Source organism: Tupaia chinensis, unplaced genomic scaffold (genome assembly GCF_000334495.1).
Source record: "Tupaia chinensis unplaced genomic scaffold, TupChi_1.0 Scaffold000250_1, whole genome shotgun sequence".
In the NCBI taxonomy this organism is placed as follows: domain Eukaryota; kingdom Metazoa; phylum Chordata; class Mammalia; order Scandentia; family Tupaiidae; genus Tupaia; species Tupaia belangeri.
Genome location: NW_006159730.1, coordinates 152,935 through 171,250, shown reverse-complemented (window position 1 = coordinate 171,250; position 18,316 = coordinate 152,935). Strand labels below are relative to the sequence as shown.

The following is an 18,316-nucleotide window of genomic DNA, read 5'->3' as shown; positions in this document are numbered from 1 at the left end:
TTTTTTGGAGAGGTTTTTGCTATAGGGTGCGTGTGCTCACCAGACAGACAGAGAGAGACAGGGAGACAGAAAGCGAGAAATCACCCCCCAGTGGGGATGGTCACGCCGCAATCCCTTCTCCTCCGTTCTCCTCTCGGGATCTTGGGCACACACGCACACGCGCCCAGCGTGTTTTAAGCCACCAGGTCCGGGACGGGAACCGCGGCTGACTACATGGGAGTCCAGTGACATAGCCATTATGCTAACTGCTGGTCCTCTATACATTTGAGACATTTTTTCCAAATTGTCTGTTCCCCATGAAATGTTAACACCACATATATCTGTGTTACCTGTTTATGTATTATATGTATATCTATACTATATTTATGAGGACTAAGAGTAAAACAAACCAGTATTAGTTTATTGTTTGGTGATTTCCATTTTTCCATAATGATTAGTAGACTTTATAGAAACAGATTAACAGAGCAACTAGCAGCTAAACTCACTTGGTGATGTCTTCCACCAGCTTGGAGTGTCCTCCATGTAAAGCTAAGTCTAACGGTGTGGCACCCTCTTCGTTAGGTAAAGCCAAGGCCTGGACTCCCCCAGGGAGACACAAGAGGAACTGGAAAAGCTTATCCAGGCCCCATCTTGCGGCCAAGTGTAGAAGAGACTCTCTGTGTAGAGATACTGAAGAGAAAGGAAAACATACAATATTAATTCCTCAATTTACGAAGTTGTTTTGCACATATTATCAGAGATTTTTTTAAATTTATTTTATTTATGATAAAGAATGTACATACATGCACACAAGAAAGAGGGAGAGAAAGAGTGAGAGAAGCACCCTCAACAGAGTTGGGTTATGTTTCAATCCCCTTTCCCTAGCCCTCCAGCTTCCCAGAATTTGGGGTACATGCATGTTACATGCATGTTTATCCAGTGAGTTGCAGGCCAACTGGGCTGGAGATCCAAACCCACAGCTGGCCATGGAGCTTCTAGCACTGCAGTTGAGTATGGTACTGACTGTGCCAGTGACACTGCTTGAAATGTATTTAGATATAATTAAAATGTCTGAGCTAGAAGGAATGACCGAAACCATTTAATCCTAACATTACATTTTACACCTATGGAGAGGTCACATGATTTGTCCAAGGTCAGCAGTCAATAGGTGCTGGCATCAGGTCCACGCCCCACAGGTGCAATGTTCTTTCCACCCACTGTGCTATGCAGTCGTATCACCTATCACTAAGCATGCAGTAAAGGCCTCTACGGAAACCAGGCTGTGGGAAAGGCAATCCTTTGCAAGAGACCCCTGCCAATTTCCAAGGCAGCCTTTAGAGACTTCTTGCTACTTGGACAAGACTGGCTTAGAAACCAAGACAGTAAAGGAGCCTCTATTTCTACCCGTTATTATCAGAGCTGCTTCTTCCTTGTTGAAGTGGGCTCCGTATGTCCAGAAAATTTGAGACCATAGTCCTTCTCAAAACTTACAGTGGTGCTTTTAGTCCATCTGCTAAATCCTTGATATTTCAATGTTGCCAACACCACCCCAATGTTTTACTTAAACAGCGAGGCTTGTGCCTCCTCACCGCCCCTGCACGGGGGGCTCTTGGTTTCCATGATGGCGTTTGCCACTCTATGCTGTGACTGCTCCCTGACCGTATCACCTTACAGGGGTCCTTGAAGGTTTTAATTCCTAACACCTAGTACAACATCTGGCAAACTAAAGTCATTCGGTATTTGTAGAATTGAATATAAACTGGCTGTTAAAAATATCAGTTATTTGTGCATGTTTAAATGACCTAATTTGTAAAGTTGGTACACCTATATTCCTACCAAGTTGTCCGGTGCCTGCAACGGCTGACACGTGGTGAAAGTTACACTGTAAAAACATAAAAGAATAAACTGGCCTAACTTAAAGCGTCTAGGTCTGTGACACCAAGACATACATAAAGCAAGCCTAATTTTAACAATCTGAACATGAAAACTCCAGCACTCACCTGTTGCAGTGACCACATAGTAAGAATCTGAGCTATACCAAGCTTCCAGCTAAAACCTGTCTTGGCTTTTTGCAACCTGAAAGAGGTCCACGCAATGCTGTATCACACTGAAAGGAAGGACCCAAGAGGGTAGGGCCTTTGTCTTCTATCCTGGGGTTGCTATCTAAAGTCCGAGTACAGTGCCTGACACTTGGTATGGGCTTCATAAGTAGCTGCATATTGAATGTATAAATAAACGGCCAATAGTTCTTTCCCCGGCGAGTATCTAGGAAAGTTAGCTTTTAATATATGGCCACGGCTATATGAGCATCCATCTTAGTTCTGCCTCAGATGCCTATTGACTGAACTCTGAGAACAGAAACCATGTACTCTTGTATATAAATTGCACACTAAAGACAAAAACATCTATTTCCCCACACAGCTTACTATCGTATTAACATGATTTTACTATTCTATTTTCATCGTTAACATGATTTTACATTTCCAGGAAACTCTTGTTTAGACAAATGCATGTTCCTTACAGAAACTTCTCTCAAAACTCATTCGCTCAGGCCAGCTGCTGGAGTGGTAGTTAGGGCAGCTAGATCTCAGAGGGCCGACTGCGTGGTTCAAGGCCTGGATCCAACAGTTTGAAAAACATGCTTGGCACCTGTGTGTACATGCACTCCAAAAGGAGGGAGAAATGGAGGAGAACGGGTTGCAGCATGACCATCCCTCATAGGAGGCCTTTCTCCATTTCCCTCTTTCTCTTTGTCTCTCTCTGGTGAGTGCACACACTTGATGACAAAATTAAAAAACACCTCTTCAGTAGGAACCACCAACTGACGGTTTAAGCTCTAAAACCAGTCCTAAACTGTATCATTCTTACTCATCCTAATCAAGCTTCTGTTTCTGCCTACCATCTGCCACCATCAGCCCCTCATTAAAGACTCATTAAACCAGCCGTCAAATTCTCGCTAAATGCCCATCTTGGCATTCTCCCTTCATGACACCACGAAGGCTATGTAGAGGTATTGTTCCCCTAGCAATATGGCAGGCAGCAAATGCAGCCTTTTTCTTTTTCTTTTCTTTTCTTTTTATTTTTTTTTTTTTTTTTATTTCCAGAGGGCAGTTGTGCTCGTCAAAGGAAGCAAGATGGAGAAAGCAACCCTTAATGGGGCATGATCACGACTCTCTTCCATTTTTCTATCCTGTCTGGATCTGGGACATACATACACATACGCCTGACATGGCTTTTAGGCTGCCAAGGCTGGGATTTGAACTGCGGCTGGTCATATGGGAGTTGGCTCCTTTAACCACTAAGCCACAGGCCCAGCTTGAAAGCTCAGTTTTTCCCTTACCAGCTGGCTGTTGCTGCTGACACATGGGGAGTCGGCATCCAACAAACTCTAATCGAAATGACTAAAAGGAAAAGCTCCACTGCACACGAAATGAGAAGGAAACCGCGGAGTTCACTGTTTTAACTCGTTTATACGATTTCTGTATCTAGATCTACGGCTGCAAGGCTTTATATGTTAAATGCGTAAACATGTAAACTATCACAGTGAAATGACATGAACTTCTCTGTGTATTTGCTCCGTCGTTTCTCTGCATGACAGTGCAGATCCCCAGTGAAGTCACATCCAAAGTGGCAAAATACCTGACAGCAGACAAGGCAGTGCCCTCCAACCAGAGAGCTGTTTAATATACTTGATATCGTCGCCTTTACAGAAACCAAAAGAGCTGCACTGACTGGTAAAGAACATATCTCTAACTATTTTATCCTGTAAGTTTTTGACCTTTCTACTAATTCGATTTAAAAGGGGGTGATTTGTACTTAACAGATCCTCAGCAGGGCATGTGTGATAACCTTTGTGTTTTTCTTTCTTTTAAGATAATAACCGAGAAGAGATATGTTAGGATCAGCTCACAAGACAAACACTCATGTGTGTGCATGTGCACTCACACGCACGCACACATACATATGTCCTCAACATAGGACAGCCTGTGAGCATGAGCCACACTATGGTGGAATTTCTAAGCCAGAGGCCCCAATCTGAATCTGGTAAGAAATGTCTCATGGTTGTACACGTTGCAATTTTCATCCAAGAAAAATATGACCGAAAGGGAACAACGAAAAAAGTTGTGTCCCCTTTTTAAATAATACCATTGGTAAAGGCAACTATAATATCAATCATTTAAGTGGTACTCCCTACAGGGCCAGGTACAGTGTCCTAGCTACCATTATACCTGGGGTGTCCTTCTCTGACATTCACATTCACGGAGTGAGTGCGAGGAGTGCAGCAGAGCCTTCCAAGCCTGTTCTGCTGGTCCCAACCTTCCCCGCCCCTTCTCTCCTTTCTGGCTCAATCCTTACACCTTGTTCAAGGAGAGAGAACAATACACGTGGGGCTGAATCACTCATTGCTGACTTTTTCTGTCTTCCTCTATCTGAGCATCTATCCTCTTCCTAGGAAAGAAGGAAGGCAGGGGAAAAGAGGATCTTCTGATATTTAAAGAAACAAAATTAAAAACTGACCAAAATGTTGTAAGAAGGAGCTTTTTCATTTAGCATGAAAGTTCAGAACACAGAATACAGTGAACAGCTTGAAACAGGAAGCATATGACATATATAAATAATTCTGCTTGTTCTAGGGTTTCAGATTTTCTAACAACAGCCAGGAAAACACTGTGGAAACAAGTTATACAATTTGGCAGAGGTGAGAGTATTTAATGAAAATGAAAAACAAAAGTTTACCAAATAATTACGTCTCTTCCCATTTAGTTGGTGTCAGGAGTTGTTTGAACTAATGTAACTAAGAGAATCACTAATAATTGCACTAATGGCAAGCATTAACAGGTTTGGCTTTTAACATCCTGGGAGCGCCATCGCCCAGACACAGAAAGGAACTGAACGGCCCGTGTCACTCAGTAAGCCATCCCCATCATGGAATCAGAAGAGGAGACTCCTCTGCCCTAGATAGGGAAGGAAACTCAGGGTTCATGCTTCTTGCTCTGTGGAGCATCTGTTTCCTTGCCTATAAAATGAGGCTGTCTCAGCAAAGACCCAAGGTTCCTAAACGCATTCAGCCTTGCCCTGAGTTTAGGGTGAGTGAAGATCTGTGAAAAACAGTACACACCAAAAGAACTTTCAGGGCACCAGGGGCAGAGAGCATGGATGGCCAGTTTGGTTGTTTTTCAAGAAAAGCAGTGTTGTTTCTGTGAATTTGGAACCACTATCATACCTACAGGAGGTCTGAATATCCCTTTCCATTATCAGAAATTTCAATCTGTCTGAATTCAGAAGTATTATCATATGTACACAAGGTCTAATGATACCTTTCAGTGAGCTGAAAATGCATCTTGTAAGACCAAAAAAGAAACTAACTTGTCAATGTAGACGCATCGATTATAACAGACACTATATGGAAGATGTGCATAATGGGGGAAGCTATACAAGGCTAGGTCAGGAAAGTTTCTGTACCTTTTACCAATTTTTCTATGAACCTAAAACTTCTCTAAAAATTTTCCATTTTAAAAAAGTAATAAAATTAATTAACCAAGCCCTTCAGAATTTACAATCCATGGTAGAGGAATATATATTGGTACAACCATTTTGTACCAATTGAACAGTGACATTAATAAATTTGAAGACATTAATATCTTAAACAAATCCATCTCACAGCAATTCCATTCCTGTATAGAGACTCTAGCAAAGAGTGGACTTTGTGCACACCAGGAAACATGTATAGAATGTAAAGGAGTCAAAATTAGAACTAATCTAAATGCCCACTAACAATAAAATAAATAGCAGCATAATCATACAATAGTGTTCTAGCAACAATAAAAGTGAGTTAAAAACTAACACAAAAAAGTAACAAGTATAACATTACATTCAGGGGGAAAAAATCAAGCCACAGAGGAATACACGAGACATGTTTCAATTAATATGAAATTAACAAGTGAAAGTTAAACTATATTCAGGAATTTATACATAGGTAGTAACCCCACCCACAACCCACACCCCCCAAAAAACCAAGAAAATGGTTACCATGACAGAATAATTTCTCTGAAGGGAAAGCAGAAAATATGACTGGGAGAAGATGAGAGGTCTAGGTACTTCTGGGTTCTCTGTTACATGTATGTCTCCATCTTTCTGTTTCCCCATCCTTCTCTCATGCACACACAATATACATATACACATATCTGTACATACCAAAAAAATGTTTTATCGAAACAGACTAATGTTGGGCCAGCCAGGTGGCATGGGGTTAAGCGGCTAGACCCCACATGGCAACTCAGCTGTTTGAGTCCCAAACTTCCGAACTAGGGCTCCGACATCAGTCTTGTCTAAAGATTCTCAAGTGATTCTAATGTAAAGCCAAAAGCCAAGGATGGGATCTGCTGTTTGAACAAATAAGTGGCTGGACACTAACAGTGGCGCAGAGGTAAAATGCAATACGTTCGAGTCTGGAGGCCTTCCTGAGTATGCTGGGTACATGCTTGCCCATGATCTTTCTTTTTGTTTTTTTCTAATTTATTAAGATTTATTCCATACACTCTGGAAAGAGGTAGGTACATCCTGCACATAACATTTAATTTTACAGAACAAGAGACTAAAAGAGATACAAGACAGATAAGAATAGAGTATCTTTTACAATTTTCTCTATTTATCTCTATTGATGACAGCAACATGAACTGAGTGATTTCATATTTCTAAGATGCCCAAGAAATGGAATGTTATCTTACTCCAGATCACAAAATAAGATGGAAAATTTTACTTTTACAAAGTAACAAAACTCTTGCTATGAAACCTCATAAATACTACTAAATGTGTGATCAATATCAGTTAAACCTTAGAGATTTTGAAGGTAACTAAGTCTCTATTAAAACAAATCAGCATTTGAGTAATACAGCTATCAAACAATAAAATATGCTGTCACATTATACAAAATACACACAGATGATATATTTTGTTTTTCCTCTAGCTCCAACCTGAACCTACATTTTCTAAACACTAACTTCCTTCTTCAACAGCATATGAACAATCTACCCTGACTTCACTTGGAGGAGGCAAAGCTACTGGACTCAGCACTACAACCCGCAGTGGCCACAGAGGTGGGGCCAGCACTGACTCTCTCTTCTTCATCTCTCATGGCCTCCTCATACTGAGAAGGAAAAGAACTTGGGTCAGTCCCATGAACCTTGGCCACAAACTCCAGGATCTTCATCTTTGTGGTTTCAGCATGAGCTCTTGGGCCCCACAGGAACTTGTAGCGTGGAGGATCACTGTTAGCCATCTGCTGGTACTCCAGGTAGTTTTCTTTCACCAAATCATGGGTGATCAGCTTCCTGAGATCGCTGAAGATGAAATGCTCCTCCCCAGAATAGATTCCTGTCATATTCAGCACTTCTCAGACTTCCTCTTCAGTGGCACGGTTGCCCTTCATGAAGATCACACCCAGGATGAGTATCAGGATGCCAGCCTTGGGCATGCCGTCTTCGCCACTCTCCATGCCATTGTAGGTGAGGCCCAATTTGATGAAGAGGCCATAACAGTGGCTTGAGTGGTCTATTTCCTTCACATCAAGACCAAAGACCATCTCAATGCGCTCAGAGACTCTCAGGAGGATCTCAGGGAATTCCTCTTGTAAGACGATCTTCAGCACATCTGCCTTTCTTATTGGCTCTTTCATTCAATACTTGATCAGCATGAAATTAACCAACAAGGCCACTTTCTGATAGAGAGCATCTGTGGGCACATTCTCATCATCTGATTCATCCTCTGAGGTGCATGAACTCTCCTCCTCTTCTTCACTACTGAAGCCCATATCACATCTACACTATCATAAGGTGGCAATGATGGCAATGGAAGAGGTGAAGAAACCCTGAGGACCCTCAGGAGCACTGGGTGCCTCAGCAGAAGCAGCCTCACTCAGGTTGGCAGGCATCAGAGTGTGAGAGGAGTAGTGAGAAGTTTCCTCCACTGCCTTGGAGCCCTGAGCAACCTGAGAGCCCTGGGCCTCACCGTGCTTCTGGAGGTGCTGATCATCTGTGCACTGTGGACTCTCTTGATCCTGAGACATCATGACTCTTGTGGGTGGCAGTAGGCCGAAAGGTAAATGATGGGAGATCACTACCTTGACACCAGGCCGCACCTGCGATTTCTCTCTCTGCTGACTCGATCTCTTGCCCATGATCTTAGGCTGGCTGACAGCCAGGGGTAGATTCCAGTATCAGGACCCTGTTGGAGGCATCTGTCTCTGTTTCTGTCTATCTCTCTCACTCATGGCAAAAATAAATAAATAAACTTTTTAAAATAAATAAATAAGTAAACAGGTGGTTAGCAAAATACACATCTATGTCTCTCTTTTACAACACTGTCTTCCCAATCAGCTCGTATTATCCATTAGCCAAAAATGTTTACCAAGGAATGGCAACAAATCTTTTCTGTGACTTTTACAAGTTATTTTTAATCCACATCACTAACCACTAAGCCAGCAATAGCCTTAAACATTGAGCAAACTATTACAACAAAAATGTGATGGGCACAATAATCTAGAAGCAAATGATAGTCTTAAATAACACATTGATTCAAGAGTACTTCTGTTTTGTAAGGCTTTGTAATGTTTCGTAACTCCTGAGTAGAGATATTGAAGTATATTCAACACAGTAAGGTCTTGGAAGACCAAGAAATTTATTTTAATTCACATAAGTCCATTAAAATAAGGTCTACTCTGATTTCCAAAGCCACATACATATTTATGGCAGTCTCAACTTGTGCACCGATAGTCAATCAGTTAGATAAATATTGAAGGAGACCTTCAATACTATACATCAGAACTCGTAGAAACAAAAATTGGCATAGTCCCTGCTTTTGAGATGTGATCTCTCACTTTCTGTCTTTCTCCCTCTCTCTGTCTCTCTGGTGAGTCCATGCACCCTATAGCAAAAATCTCTCAAAGAAAAAAAAAAAAAAGAAAAACTAGTTATAATTTTAGCTTGTGGAACTGGTACTACATACATGAAACTAAAACATCTGTATCAAAAATCCAAGATGGCAACCCAGTTTTTGACCTTCACATTCCAGGGACTTTTTCAGACTTAATCACACAATGTGGGCATCAGCACAAGAAATTAAGAATCCAGACACAACATTGTATTGCTACTAGCGAAAGGTTTGAAATATCTGGATGTGAACATTCATGAGCTGTACCTTTTGGAGAGATCATTTAATGCTGAAGTTTCAAGTTGCTTAATGTATGAAAAAGAAAAATGTGGTATCTTCCCAGTCTTCTCCCCAGAATTGTCAGGGGGCTGTAAGAATGTATAGGACAAGACTCCCAAGAATGATGAAAGTCAGTACTGGGAGGCTGAGTAGGTGTGCACATTCATCAGATTTTTTTCTTTAATTTGCCAGAAGGTACATGTGCTCTCCAGAGATAAAGAGAGAGAGAGAAAGCACTCCCCAATGGGGTATGGTCATGCCAGAACGACTCCATTTCTCCCTCCTTTCAGGATTTTGGGCCTACATGTACACATGCCCAGAAAGTTTTTCAAGTCACTGGTCTAGGACTTGAACTGCATGGTAGGCCATATGGGATACAACTTCCTTAACCACCAGGCCATGAGCTGGCCCCTGTCTGAGCTTTTTAATACAAGAAAAAAGACCATAGTCATTAAATACATATGTGGTATGTTTGGAAACAGTTTTCCTCTAGTTATAATTTAAAAGCATGATTGAAGAGAACTAGCTGCCTGCTCCTGGGATGCTGTAATTGCATCAGCGTAGCATACTGGCTATGCCACAAAGACGAATGTGCAGTAATCCCAGGCCCTGGGCAGCTGGCAGGCAGTCATTAGGTGTCCTGAACAGCAGACACACCATACCTCCTTTCCAGACTGCACTATCAGGTTTTCTTTCATTTATTAATATTTCTTCAAGGCTGTGAGTCAAGTCCACCTGTCATCCATTCAGTAAATATTTTCTAACAACGTACTATGTGTGATACACTCTTGTGTTCTCCCCTCACACCACAGGCGAGGTGGAATCCTCAAAGGTCCTCTCTGTTGAACCTCCCTGTTCTGTCTGAGACAAATGAAAATACACTGCTGCCTAATTGTATTATTGGTAAACAGACAACATGTAGCTCATCATGCCTTGCAAATGGCCTTTGGAAATCAACATTGGTAGTCTGCATTCAAGAAAACATGGCCAGGAAGGGCCCACTGACTATTCTTGCACTGGAAGCCAGAGCCTCATGTCCCAAGTCTCTGACCAAGAAATATTAAGCTCTTTAAAATATAGAAATATACAGAAAATTTAGAAATACACAACTTCTACAGGTGACTTCCTTCCCTCCTTCAGCATCAGGGTCACAAGCAACAAGGGGTCCTCTGTTAGAGGAAGAAGGTTGAAAAAGATAAACAAAATAGGAGAGCTATGTAAGAGGTCCTGCCTACCTGAGACGAGGGTGAGAAGGTTGGGAAAAAATAATAAAATGCATATGTGTGGATGAAAACAAATAAAGAAATCACCAAAACCACACTGATTTCGCTCTTGCTAGATAAGAATCTGAATTCCTTGGGGACCAGAAGGTGGCATGGTGATTAAGGCACTGGACACTCCCATATGACCGACCACACTTGGGAGTCCTGAATCTGGTGGCTTGCATTCTCTCTCTCTCTCTCTCTCTCTCTCTCTCTCTCATCAAATTAAAATAAATGAATAAATAAATAAAATTAAATAAATAATTCTTTTTTAAAAAATATAATTCAAACTCCTTGTTCATATGGAGAGTAAACATTTATTCAGTGCTTTACATGCATTGTCTCATCTAATCCTGACAGCCATTTGGTGAAGAACTATTGTCCTATTAGCTTTGTTTTTTGTTTTGTTTTGTTTTTTGGAGAGGTTTTTGCTATAGGGCACATGCGCCAGACAGACAGAGAGAGACATAGAGACAGAAAGCAGGAAATCACCCCCCGGGGGGATGGTCACGCCGCAATCCCTTCTCCTCCATTCTCCTCTCGGGATCTTGGGCACACACGCACATGCGCCCGGCGTGAGTTTAAGCCACTGGGTCCGGGAGCGAACCGCGGTCGACTACGTGGGAGTCCAGCGACACAGCCATTACGCTAACTGCTGGTTCCCTTATTAGCTTTGTTTTATAGGGGCAGAAACTGAGGCTTTATGTGAACCTAGACTTTCAACCTCTAAACTCAAGTTTCTACTTAATATGCCTCCCATTAAGTAAAGGATGGCTTGAACTAGCCTCATCTGCAATGATATAGTTCATGTAATCGTCAAAGAAAATATATACTAAAGCCAAAAACGACAAAATATCAAGACTACAAAAATTCACATGTTTTCAAAGGAAATAAAGGAGAGTCTTGAACTATAAAAATCAGAAACTCCCTTTTTTTTTTTTCTAAATCAGGGACTGGTTCACATAAGACTATATATCCTTGTATCTCCTACTACAGATTCCAGACGGGAAGGTTGGCGCTGTACAGAAAGATCCATACAAGAATAAAAAGACTCAAAGTAGATTTTTCAAAAGAAGGCAAGAAAAGACTGAATTAGAACAAATCAACAAATCAAGAGTGAAGAGAAACAAGGAGAAAGAAACCAACCTGCAGCCATTCTAAGGACCCATCTTACACCCCACGCCCAGGCCTCTCCTGCCGATGTTGTCCCTAGGTGTCTCCACACACACGCTCATGACAAAGCTGCAAAGTAAGAGCTGTACAGCTACAGGTATGGGAAGGGAATGCGTGTGTATGGGGATGTGGAGTAGGACTACAGAGATTTTTGAGGTTTCTACCTAGACAGCCCCACACCAAGGCTAATACTGAAGAGTCAAACCAAGGCCTTGTAAACCTCACTGTGGCCAAATAAAGGGAGGCTGTTCAATAGGACACGCCGCTGGCCATTCCCCTCAGGAAGGCCATCACTTTTGCCTCCCTGCTTTACCTACACTTCCTCAGACCCCTCTGACCCACCTTCTTCAACCACTGGCCTTCTAACCTCCAAGCCCTGGTAGTTTTAAACGAGTATTTCATTCCTTTTTAAACAAAATTGTACAAGGACAGCAACCAGCATGCATATCCTATTTTAAAATCTGAAAACTTTAACTTTTTCCCTCAAGGTAAGAATTACGAGATTCCTTGGCTGCTGTCATTTTCAAATCGATTCTAGTTCCCTTTGTCCAATCAAAAACTGCCTCATGCATCTGGCCACATCTAAGGAAGCCCCAGTGGAGAGAAGCTAGGGAAAGGCACATGGTCAGCCAGCTGGGAACTTCAAAACCGACTCTGGGCCAGAACCCTTCGGGACGCACATTAGGGAAAGGTGAAATATTCAGTATTTCCATTTACATTATTTTCCCTAGAAATTATAACTGAGGGCGAGAAAGTGACCTTAATACAACCCTGTGTTCTATTTCCCAGATGTGAGAGTAAGTGCGTAATCCTCTATTCTAGTCTGAGGGCCATTGTTGCCAGACAAAAGTAGGAAGCTTATATTTTAAGGAAGAGTTTAAGGGGCTATTTCTGCTTTAAAACATAGCACCTTAAACAGAGAATGTATTCAGTAAGAGTTTACCAACTTGAACTCAAAAAGAAATCCAAATAACTTGAGAGGAGACGTCCTTTTTCTTAGGAATTCAATTCTGTATTAAATCTTTACTGTCAGAAAACCAATTCCTTCAAGAGAAAAAGCTAAAAATAGGGATGAAAGACAAGGAAAACCTTGTCAAATTAATACTTTAAAATTTCACAGATGACATAGATATCCTAGCTAAGTATCATAAAACAATGTTACCAGCTGACCATAATAATTTACCACAGGATCAATTCTAAAGAACATTCTCACCACCCTTAGTATTCATCCAGTGGGTTACCTTAGCAACTGGAGGAACATAATACCAGCTTAAAATGTCAGAAAAGAAGGTGTTGAGATATTTGTCCCATCAGATACTATCAGAAGTGACAAGTAGTGACAGAAGGCTAGAAAGCAATACCGCATGTGAGCACAACTGTTTGAGAAATGTCAAGATTTCTGAGAGGAACTTACAAAACCCCAGACTCAGTTGTTACCCACAATGCATTCATTTTAAAACTTAAAAATAAAACTGGAAACTTGTATTTTGTAATAAATCTGTGCTTCATGCATCTCCTACCCATTGGTGTTTCTGCTGCTCTTATTTCTCTCAAATTCTCTACCCAGTACAAAGCTTTGAGGCAGAACAAAGCTGACATTTCACAGAGTCTGTGGGCCAGCAGGCAAGCCTGAGAATTCAGTGTGCCATCCCCTGGCTAATGATATCTGGACACAGAGAAGTCAGAGCCAGAAAGCAGGGCCCTACTCCTGAGTCTTGCCCTATTGTCTTTCTATATCCACAGTCAGCTGATGGTATTTAAGGCCCAACATACAAGCCAAACTCCCTTTCAAGTGTTAAACAAATCGTGTTGCTTACTGGTTACAGATTTCTTTTCTCTATACGAAGAAAGAGAAACAGACATTTTCCCCTGTTAGACACTGCTGGGCCACACATTCCCTTCTTTTGTTGCCTGGAAAGAAGGTGATAGTTCCAGGCATGTGGCTTAAAGCAAGATAAATGTCACATAAAATCAGCAATTTCCACTGAGTCTTTCATAATGAACTGTTAATTCTCACTTAATGGCCTTTCCTAGAGAAAAGAAGCAATATTGAAACTGATCTTTAAACTCCAGGGAACACTAAACAATCAAGACCTATTTTCACGGTAGCTGAATAATCCTTAATCCTACAAACTTTCTTCTAAAGTCCTTCTGAGCTTCTGTTCTTCTTTTTCCTTTTTCTCCATCAGTTGTAAAGCATAGAAAAGCCAACATTCTCTTTCAAAGGGCACTAATTTATCAAGACCTATTAATAGAACAAAGCATCGTGCTAACCACCCTTCATCTTAGTAATACGGGGTGTCGGGAAAGTCATGAAAACCATGCATAGAAAACCATAGAAAAATACATCTTGACTTTCCCAGTGACCTAATAACGTCCCATTATATTACTGATGCATTATACTTGTGGTCTATGACAAGGTTTTCTACTTTCTCTTCAAGTCAGTATTTATTATACTGTAACTTGTTTTTTACAGGCACTACTTGACCTTGCCTTATAACACATATTCTGCAACTAATATATCATTTCTCTAATTTCTGGATTCAAGTCTAAGTCTGTTGTAGTTGTTATAACTCCATCAGTGCTATTTGCAAGTTAAGTAGTATACCCGATCTGACATTTGGAGTAAATTCTTGAAGTATTAAATTCTGTAAGCTACCTTCAGTGGGTCCTGCCAGTTCCACCATCTGGTCTTCTTTGGGGACAGCTCTCTAACCAACAACTTACCCACATACGAGAAGTCAGCTCTCTATATACACCAACTGTGTTTAAACTCCAAACACTCTTACAGGAAAGTTACAAAATCTCATAGATTTACCCTAAAAATTTCTTTCACTCATAGAATCTGAGGAAGCAGTTGAGAGCAGTCTATGAAATGCAAGGTCTACTAAAATCCCAAGGGAGGCATGAGCCTGAGGCTTTGGTTACACCCTACACTCATTAGAGTCAGTGCCCAAAAGACATGTCTTAGTGTACAGTACACAAACTGATGCCACAATGGTTATAAATATGCAAAGTAACCTCACCCTTTCATCATTACAACATTTCCAGAATTCATGACGTAAAGAATAATGGATAGCCAATCTGCTGTCTGCATTAGTTTAAATGGACCAATGTAAATTCTTGACAAACAATTTGTAACCTCCTCTCTTTCTGCTCCCCTCTTTATTATATATACCAGCCTTCTTGGCAGCCATTTATAGTCCAGATTCTAGTGAATCTGTGTCACCTGGGAAAATCCTCCTAAGCCCTTGGTTCATAGAACTCTTTTGCTTCATGAATTTTGTCCCAGCCTTCCATTTTAGGTTGACAACTTAATTATAAAAGTAGGAAAAAAGTTTGATTTTTAAAATTTAATAATCTATCAGAATATTAATAATCTATCACATGAAACTTTGTTCAAAGATTTTAATAGTCTTGCCCTACAGATGCAATTCATGGTATTGTCTTTACAAAACCAGGTTTTATTGCTTTTATGATTAGCATAATAAATAATTCCATCTCTTCTATAACAAAGAGAAGAACGCCTGCCTGTAGGGGGACTTTTCGTCATGAACTATTTTTACCTACAGAACTGGAGAGAAGTCTAAATTCATTTTTCAAAATAATAGTAATTTACTCTGGCAAAAAAAAAAAATCTTGAATTTGCCAAATTTGTTTGTAAGTGTATTAATAAATATGTATGAGAAATACTCTTCATGTGACTTTTTTTTAAGAGTCTGTTTTGTTTTCCTTTGTTTTTTCTCTTAAATCACAAAGTATAACCAGGAGAATCTCTATCTACTTCATAGGTTGGAAGAGAAGTTATACTGTTCCTAGGAGCAATGCCTTCAGTCTTCTGAGATGGCATCTGTAGCCTCCTTGGGTTCTTGACCCAAATGGCAGCCTCCCCGCTGGTGATAGCAAGCTCGGTTTCTGCCAGGCCTGTGAGGCTCTTGGGAACACAGCTGAAGGGAAGTAGTAAGAGCAGGAAAGGGAGATTTCTCACTCAAAAGTCATCTGAACATCAACGCAGAGAACATAGGAATAAAATTAAATTATCCCACTTAACTTAATTGTCAAAATTATGCCAACCTTTAAGAAAAATTTTCTGTCAAAAAAACAAACAAGCAAAAAGCCTGAAGTAAAATATAAGATAAACGGTGAACTCATATTAGATAATATCATTACTAGTCAATGTTGTGCAACAGATGCAGGGTTCTGAGACCTTGCAAACGCTTCTGTCGTGAAAGTCATTTCGCAGAAGGAACAGGCTTAATTTTGTGAAACAGAAATCCAATTTTATTTATGGCCTAAAATTAAATAAAAACGGGGGTATTTCCTTTCCTCAAACATATAATGAAGCTGCATTGTGACTAATGATGGGTAAGAGGTTCTGCTTTTTTTTTTATGAGACACAACAACTCCACTCGGACTCTGGGCCTTCTTCAGCATCTCAGGTCTGCCTGCAAAGTCTCAATGACTGAAGAGGAGGAAAAAAAAAGAGAGAGACTTATCATGAAATGCAAGGAAATACAGTAATGTTTCACAATAAGGCTTCAGTCAGGCTCTTCCAAGACAAAACCATTGCAGAAATCAATCAATACTTATTTAATCTTCTCTGTTTATTTCTAAAAATATCAAAAATAAATTGCTAAACACAAAGAGGTTTTAATAAGAGTAACAGCAAGTATGAAAATGGTTTCTAGATAAATACTAAGATAAATAGTTACTAAGAAAGAAACATTTCCACGTACGCTGCCACTAACACTAACACATTATAAACTCCAGGTCTCACTTTAATACTATACTTTACCTCCCTCAAAGACAAGCGACTCTAACAAAATATGTATCCTAGAAAAAATATATGAGCATATGAGAGATTCTAAACTGCTTAGATAAAACTTCACTAAGTTAAGAGTTAAGTATCACAAAGGACACATCCAGAATGGTCCAAAAGTAGCAGAACAGGCAAGCTGGTGGCATGGTGGTTAAAGTGGCTGGATCCCATATGACCAGCCACACAGTTTGAGTCCTGGACCTAGAGGCCTGAAAAACATGCGAGGCACATGAGTGTGTGTACTCAAAATCTCAAAAGGAGAATAGAGAAGGGATTGTGGATGCCATCCCTCCAGAGGTGATTTCTCCCTTTCCCTGTCTCTCTCTCTCTTTCTCTCTCTCTTTCTGGCAAGCACACACACAAACACAAACAAAAACAAACAAAATTATCAGAACCTCTACCAAATGAATTTAAGTAAACAATGAGCCAAGCTCATCCATTGATACACAAATGCACTGTAAAATTCATATTAGATGACCCAGTTGATCTAGGGCATCAATGTTAGTACTCCACTAAATGTTCTTGTTTATTTCCAACTAAATAATGATTAATTTACGCCTCGTTACTTGGTTTAGTCAAAATAATAAAGCTCAAGCCCTGCCCCAGATAATTGTATCTAATACAATTTATAAAGTAAAAAATTAAAGTGATGTAAAATAATTTGTATTCAAATCTACTCACTTCAGTGCCCAATTTTTTTTATAAAAAATTTTTTAAAAAGCTAGAATAATTCTGACAAAAGCGTCCTTTTAAATGCATCTGTTAAAGACTATCAATCTAAAGTCAGCCATTATGCAATATGGGACTTAACATACATACACAACAGAAATGAGGTTGGGAAGGCAGATACAGACTTTTTTCTTTTTAAAGAGAACTTTGCTCCAGGGCATGTGCACTCACTAGAGAGGCAGAGAGAGTCAGAGAGAAAGTGAGATATCACCCCCCAGGTGGGATGGTCATGCCGCAATCCCTTCTCCATTTTTCTCTCAGCATTTTGGGCACGCATGCACATGTCCCCAGAACGAGTTCTAAACCACCAGGTCAGGAACTTCAATCATGGTTGACTAGGTGAGAGTCAACGACATAACCATTATGCCATCTGTTTGTCCCAGCAGATACAGATTTAAGCTCGCGATGGAAGGCATCAAATCCCATGAGTTGGTCATAAACCTGCAAGTACAATTTAGTTAAAACATGGCTACTAATTCTGTTCCCAGGCACTGATGCTGTAAGAGAAACTCATTACGCGTCGAGGCTACAGACAAGGTTACATCAAATACTACAAACTATTAGGAAAAGACTAGAAAAGCTCTTGGTAATTTTCAGAGTAATTGTTTAACATAGCAGGATTTTATCCTTCACCTGTACTTTCATTTATACATAACAACTCTAAATTGTTTTCCCTATACACACACATAGTTACATAAAATATGCTCTACATATGGAAATCTGTTCACATGCGCATGTGAAAATCAACCTTTACTGAGAAGTTAGTATGTTCAGAGAGACCAGCAGTTAACATAATGAGTATGTCACTGGATTCCCATGTGGTCGACCGCAGTTCAAGTCCCGGACCTGGTGGCTTAAACTCACGCCAGGCGCGTGTGCGTGCGTGCCCAAGATCCTGAGAGGAGAATGGAGGAGAAGGGACTGCAGCGTGGCCTTCCCCTCTGGAGGGTGATTTCTCACTTTCTATCTCTCTGTCTCTCTCTGTCTTTCTGGCGAGCGCACTAATGGTCACAACAAGTGAATGAGATGGTACTATTACACCTCATTTTAGAAAGTAAAAATTGGTGGCACCAGAACCAAAATAACTTGCTGAAGTCTCATAGCCAGGAAATAGAAAGATCAGGATTTGAGCCTGACTCCAACAGCA

General features: G+C 40.5%; 1 protein-coding gene and 1 pseudogene across 1 annotated transcript in view; both read right to left on the bottom strand.

The window, feature by feature from the left end:
• Window positions 1–18,316, bottom strand: part of ARHGEF28 (Rho guanine nucleotide exchange factor 28) — a gene marked incomplete in the record, with an annotated part of 274,949 nt that overhangs the window by 190,876 nt on the left and 65,757 nt on the right. The window contains 1 exon segment of the mRNA XM_027772037.1: window positions 486–669. Within this exon segment, the coding sequence (XP_027627838.1) occupies window positions 486–669 (184 nt within the window).
• Window positions 7,019–8,044, bottom strand: LOC102473385 (melanoma-associated antigen B16-like; annotated as a pseudogene).